Source organism: Emydura macquarii, unplaced genomic scaffold (assembly GCF_026122565.2).
Source record: "Emydura macquarii macquarii isolate MOO-44397 ecotype Brisbane River unplaced genomic scaffold, CSIRO-AGI_Emac_v2 contig_1253, whole genome shotgun sequence".
Taxonomy (NCBI): Eukaryota; Metazoa; Chordata; order Testudines; family Chelidae; genus Emydura; species Emydura macquarii.
Window position 1 is genome coordinate 18,576,776 of NW_027131390.1, and position 6,635 is coordinate 18,583,410.

Here is a 6,635-nt window from a genome sequence, read left to right on the forward strand (position 1 = left end):
ACAATCCACATCTGCAAGAGAATATATGTTTAAGTATCTGTTTCCATTGGAATTAATTTTTTTAAAATGTGAATAGGAACATTTCTCTTAGTCTTTGGTTGTTTATAACCTACATTTTACCCAGATTTGACATAACGGTATCCACTTAGCAACATGTATTTTTTTTTAAATAAACAAGTATCAATGGTACTTTAAATATAACACTGTTCACGTGCCAGGAGGCTACAGGGGGTGCATTTTTGGTACATCACAAAATTAATTAGTTACACAAATTAAACATTGCAGTCCTGTAGGAAAGCGACTGCTGTTTTTCAAAGAATTGGTTTGCAGAAGTCATTTCCCAAAATATAGCAAGAGGAGGGGAAAAAGAGTCAGATGAGAATTCCAAGGTTCTTAAACTGTCTTTCTCCTTTTCCCTCCCTCCCTTTTTCTTTCCATTCCTCCAGAATCACATGACCCAGACAGTGATGAGAAGCCTTGCACTGCTGCAGATGCTGCGGTTACATTTTCAGCCTTGACAATAGCTCAGAAGGAAAATCAAGTGTGCCACCGAGTGCTGCCTCCTCTGACTTCAAAGAAGCCCTGTTTGTTGAGCCCTCCTTCTCCTCTGAGACTCACTGATGTACCTGAGCACACTTCAGATGACTCGTCCGCACACGCTATTTCTCTTACATCTTGTGTTACAAAGGGCATGAGCTCCTGGTCTCTGCCAGGCGATTGTGAGAAGGCTCCGTTCACAATTATGGAGCCTGGAGGCATGTCAGCTCTGACTGGTGACTGCTTGATGCAGCCAAGCCGGACCTGTCTAGGCTGCTTTATTGAATCAAAGGACGGCATTGATGCAGAGCCGGGAATAAGCTTAAAAGTGGGTGATATAAATAGGGATTATGATACCTGTTCAGTCTCTGATATAGGGATTCACTGCATGAGCACAGGAGAAACCATGAGATATGGGGATCAACTGCTTTCAGACCAGCTTTTAAGCTTCCCTATGCATAAATCGAGGGCAGCAGACAAAAGAGATGCAGAGAAATCTGACAGTGATTCAGAGGACCCCACTCAGAAAAATTATTACGAGGGATTACTATTAGACAAATGCAATGGTGAGGAACCTTTACTAACAAATCCCAACCAGGAATGGGGCTATTTTGAATCTTTCATTAGTGAAAGTAAAATTGAGCTGCTTGACCTTTGCTCCAAAAATGAGCTTTCTGTAAACCTGTTTTCCGAGGAGGATGTGGATAATTATATGTTTGATGATGATTCAACCTTAGGAAGTGACGTCTGCTCCTTAAAGATTAGATATGAATCTTTCCAAGACAATGTGAGGGAGAAGACCAGCACCCTGCAAGAGGATGCCCAGTTCAACTTCTTTCCCAGCGTGTTTGGCAACTGCCCTAAAAGGGACAGCAGGAGCACCCTGAAGAGGGGGGCTGGTGGCGGTGCTGACCCTTCCCAATTCAAATCCGAAGAGAGCATCATTTGGGGGGAGGAAGAGGAGGATGGCGAGGACGACGAGGAGGAGGAAGAGGAGAAAGCTGCCTTAAATAAAACTTGCAACAGTACAGAGGTGGTGCAGTACATAGGCTCTAAAAGGAGCCACTTCTTGGACTCTGTGAATTCCACAGAGGACTCTGGGGAATTCAGTGATGACAGTACCTGCACGGAGTCCTCGGACGATGTGCTGCGAGATATCAAGGACTGTAGCAGGTACCTGTCCAGGGAACATTCCAATGCCTTCATTCAGCAGAATTACGGGCTGCGGGCCAAGAGGAAAGTGCGATACAGTGATGATTATTTGTACGATGTGGATTCCATCGAGAATGAGAAGATTCTGGATAAGAAAGAGTGGGTCCCGGACGGACCTAAAGAGGAAGATGATGACGAATGGTGCCCAAAGAAAAGGCGAAAAGTCTCTCGCAAGGAGCCCCCGGTTATTATCAAGTACATCATCATTAACAGATTTAAAGGGGAGAAGCATATGCTGGTGAAGCTCAGTAAAGTCGATGCCAATGAGACAACTGTTACCCTAAGTGAGGAACTGCTCAGCAAGTATGAAAAACTGGCCCCACTCAAGCGCTTCTGGCAAGAGAGGCAGCAGAGCCGGATAGATTATCTGAGATCATCTCTCTATCACAAACAGAATTTCTATCTTAATGGCTCGGATGCCTCATTCCTCCCTCACCCGAGAAAGCGAAAATGCAAACTAGCAAACAGGCACAGAATTCAAAGAATTAAAGCCATTGAGCAATCAGTGAACAAACTGGGCTCCTGCTCCTCTGATCAGAAGCAGCCTTGCAGCAGTAAAGAGGATGCAGGCCTGAAAGGGATGCAGGCATTAGCCATAGCTACCCCCAGCTGTGCAAACGGATTACATTTAAATGACATCACAGGCATTGCCTCAGTGAAGTACAAATCACAGGAAAGGGAATTCAAGGGGACAGAGAGGAAAGTGCTACGCCGAATCAAATTCAAAAGTGAAGCCAGGTTGAAATGCAAGAAAATCAAAGCTGCCACCAATACGGGAGAAGTCTCTGCTGCTTTGGAAAATCAGGACACAGCAGCTAGTTTGCAGGATGAAAATATTCCTTGTGCTGCAGACAGCTCACAGATTTCTGAGTGCCATGAGGATAAGGTTGCTAAAAATTCTACTTTCCTGCCAGCCACCTGCTCTCCAGACAAGCCTCTACCATCTGCTAATATCACCACCAATGTACCCTTGATCCCCGGCGGGTATCTGCAGACATTGCTAGATTCCTCTGACTTGTCAAGTAACACTGGTCTCTCATACTTCGCCCAGCATCCTTCTGAACAGCAGCATTCACTTCCTAGCATTGTTCAAGCAGAAAAGCAGTTCTCTGCTCTGCAGACAGCCCAGAGTTGCGTGCTGTCCCCACCTTCTGAATCTGAACTGCAGCAGTCACCTGGCCACTTAGAAATGGAGCAGAGCAACTTCAATAGCATGTGGCCAGCAAACAAGGCTGCCAGCAGCAACCATCAGGAATTTGCAAGTGACATGAGGGAGGCTTCTGCCTTATCAAGTGAGTTTGGTGGTTCAGCAGGAGCAGACAGCCTCCCAGCCTCTGGATACTGTCAAGTCAATCTGAATAGCAGCAAATTGCTATACCAAAAAAAATGTATGTCGGATAACCAACAAGTGCAGTCTGATGATTCTTATCAGTCATGTCATTTTAATAATGGAGAGGGGCGCTTTCATTTCCAACGAGGTACTCTAAGTACAGATGATGGCAGACTCATTAGTTTTGATTCAGTGGGCTCATTGTCAGTTAGTTCGAGCAATTACAGTTCTTTAAGTTTAAAGTCTTGTGAAAAGGACGGCGAAGATGATATTAATGATGATTTCTTGGCCCACTGCAGTCCCAAGCTAGTGATCCAACAAAACATAGATGAAATAACCCCTTTGAAAGAGTCTACGGACCTTTTAGACATCTCCAACTTCACACCTGATAAGTTCCGTCAGTCATCACTTTCAGAGATGTCTCCTCCAGACACCCCCAACCTTTCCCCTCAGATAACCGTGTCAGACACCAAATCACTAGGCAATCTGAAAGGTTTTCAGGAGAGCACTCAGACTGTGCTAAACAATACTGATAAGGCCAAGTGGAACTGTGGGGTTCTCCAGACCCAAGAACAGGCAGATAATGGGTTTACTTTAAATAATCATCAGTTTCAGTTCCATATGTTCAATGATGAAGATTCCGTTAGCCTCCTTGAAAAGAGTCCATGCTTGTCAACATTTAATGAGCCATCTGGTCAAATTAGCACTAACAGCAAAGTGTCAAAATCTAAGAGGAAAAGTTCATCCAGCAAGAATGTAGGTACAAACCAAAGCTCTCCCCCGAAAAACACTAGGAAAAAATCTCCTAAAACTAACAAAGGAACTGATAAACCACAAAGTAAGAATTCCAGGCAGACTCCCAAGTCAACTAGGAAAGGGAAAAATGCAGCTGGAGTCAATGGTGAAAAGGCTCAAGCAGTTGGCAGTAGGGCAGTCAATCAGTTAAATAATACAGCCTCAACAACAAAGACACTCGCTGAATGCATTCAGCACTGCAGCCCAACCTCTGTAAAGATAGGGAAGCATAATGGACTATCTGGTGAATGGTCACTGAGAAAAGACAATAGTACAGGCTGGTCCGAAACTAGTATAGGAAACAGTAACAACCTCCTTGATGATGATCAAAGGGAATTTGAGGAACCTTCCAATATTTTATCTAACATTGCATCTGGAATGGCAGATGTTCAGAGATTTATGATGGCCTCAATTGAACCGTTGTGGGGGCCTGTCGGCCATAATAGCGTCCCAGATATATTCCGGTCGCCTGAATCTAACAGCCTGAAATTGAAAACTCTTAAAATTTTGGCAGGGACTTCACAAGAGTCCAAGAAAAAGGGAAATGGTAATTCTCCAGGAACTGCGAAGAATCACAAGTCAAGTAACAAGGGCTCAAGCAAAAATAATGGCAAAGCCACAACCTGTGATCCCAGTCGCCCCAACTGTTCAACTGGGTACAATACAGACATTCACTCTCCCTTTTTTGATAAAAGCTATAGTAACCTGAGCACTTTAGGCAATAATGGACCTACCCATAAAAAGCTGTATCGTCATAAATCAAGTTCTAAATCTCTGAGGGATGAGAACTGTAAAGTAAAGCGAACAGACCGTGAACAGACCCATAAGGACCCATCTGTGACAGCTTCTTTTGAAAAACTGAGGTAATGCTGCACCAAACTGGCTGGAATGCACCCTTAACTTTCCTACTACCTGCTAAGCCCGCTGTTCCTCATTTTTTCCTTCCTGAAAGCAAGAGTTGCATGAAAGAGACATTCCCCTTTTACAGTTTTTTTAAGTGCATGAAATACTTATTACTTGCAAGCTACCTAAAAGAATGACCAATTTTCTGGCTTGGCTGGGGTTAAAAAACTAACAAGGCTACTCTTTTCTGCTGTTTGGCTTCTTCAGTTTTTAATTACTTATTTATTGGGGGAAAAAAAACAAAACAATTATTTACATGCTCTTTTTAATGATTTTGAAAAGGAAAGACTTTTTTTTTGAACATTTTGTATAAAACAAAACACAAAAAAGAGGTTATGCATCCAAAAGCCAAGATATCTAACTCAAGGCTCTTTAGTTTGAAAATGAAAACTCATTCATAATTGAGCTTCATGTGGCAGTTCTGAGTGCTTTCTAGCCCCCTCTGCTGTTTATATCATAACCTGTATCATAAAGCTTCATCTACTGTATCAGAGTTTAGAGCATATGATCCTATTGTGGTGACTCCACACAAGCTAACTAAGATGGCATAAAATGTTTGATTTTTCTGCAGGGAATCAGACTACATTCTTCTTAAAGCAGAAACAACATTTTTGGTTTTCCCTGTGTTTGAAGAAGAGACTCCTTTTTCTAGAAAGACGTTTGATGTTTGGGGTTTTTTTTTGGTTTTTGTTTGTTTCTTTCAAAATATGCCTTGTGGTATGTTGAAATGTAAGTGCTGAAATGAAGAGTTTGAAATTGTGGGAATTTGTTATTTGAAAGCGAACCTAATCTGGTATTCTCTGTGAAAGACTGTTTTAAAAGTCATACTGTTGTACAGTAGTTTATGCACTATTACCCACAACAACAACAAAAATTGTGCCAAACTATGAACAAGTGACTGTACTGTACATATTTTTACTTCTCTATCAACATTGGGTTGTGAGTGTTTTCTGGAACTATGCCTTTTGATTTACTATAAACATTCCAGTGATTATGTATTAACCACCCCCCTTTGAAAGCACCTGTAACTCACAATGAAAATGATGTTGTTCACTTATAGAACTTACCAAAAGTTTTATGGACATAACTAAAAGTGTGCCAAATTTACTTACCTCATTTCATGGATTTGCCCTGTGGTTTAAAGCTTACTCTCTCTCTTTCACACACACTCACACACACACGCAACTTTAAAACTCAAGCTGGGAAATTTTAATGTCCTCTCTTTAGAAACACGAGCAAAAAAAAAACCGTAATAATGAAATTTTAAGTTTCATTATAGGAGAAAGTTGAAATGTTGGAGGAATTCAGAAAATCACTCAAGGTAAGTTTGACAGAAACTCAAGAGTCTGCATTTAGAGACTACAGAACAGCTGCTTTTCAAGTGTCTGTTTTCTTAAAGCAAAACCTGTAGCTGAAGATCATTTAAAGTGCAAAGTTATATTGCTGATACTTTGTATCTCAGTTTTATATATTTTATAATAACCTGGGATAAATTCTAAAATAGTTATAAAATTAGAACTAATACATTTCATACATTTATTGCGATTTACTTTTATTTGAGAAGTTTCTTAAACGTTTTTATGCTGATCCTGTCAGAAGTGCTCTCATATCATAGCTTTGGTGTTTTCTAAGTGTTTAACCTTGCAATGCCAATATTGTTTGAAATTTTAAAATGAAAACAATTTTCAATGCAACAATTAATTTTTTCTTTGACTCATTACATAATAAAAAAGAAAATGGAAATATTTATGATCTCACCAAATCTAGGCCAGATCATAACAACTGGACTTTATTAAGACAGTGATGAATATTTAATGCTAAAAATATTTTCAGAAGGCCTTATTTATAGCCCTACCAT

General features: G+C 40.9%; 1 protein-coding gene across 1 annotated transcript in view; it reads left to right on the plus strand.

The window, feature by feature from the left end:
* Positions 1 to 6,409, plus strand: part of NEXMIF (neurite extension and migration factor) — a 51,406-nt gene extending 44,997 nt beyond the window's left edge. The window contains 3 exon segments of the mRNA XM_067549719.1: positions 447 to 4,737; positions 5,349 to 5,448; positions 5,450 to 6,409. Coding sequence (XP_067405820.1) covers positions 447 to 4,737; positions 5,349 to 5,448; positions 5,450 to 5,503 — 4,445 coding nt within the window. The 3' untranslated portion in view covers positions 5,504 to 6,409.
* The last annotated feature ends 226 nt before the right edge of the window (positions 6,410 to 6,635 follow it).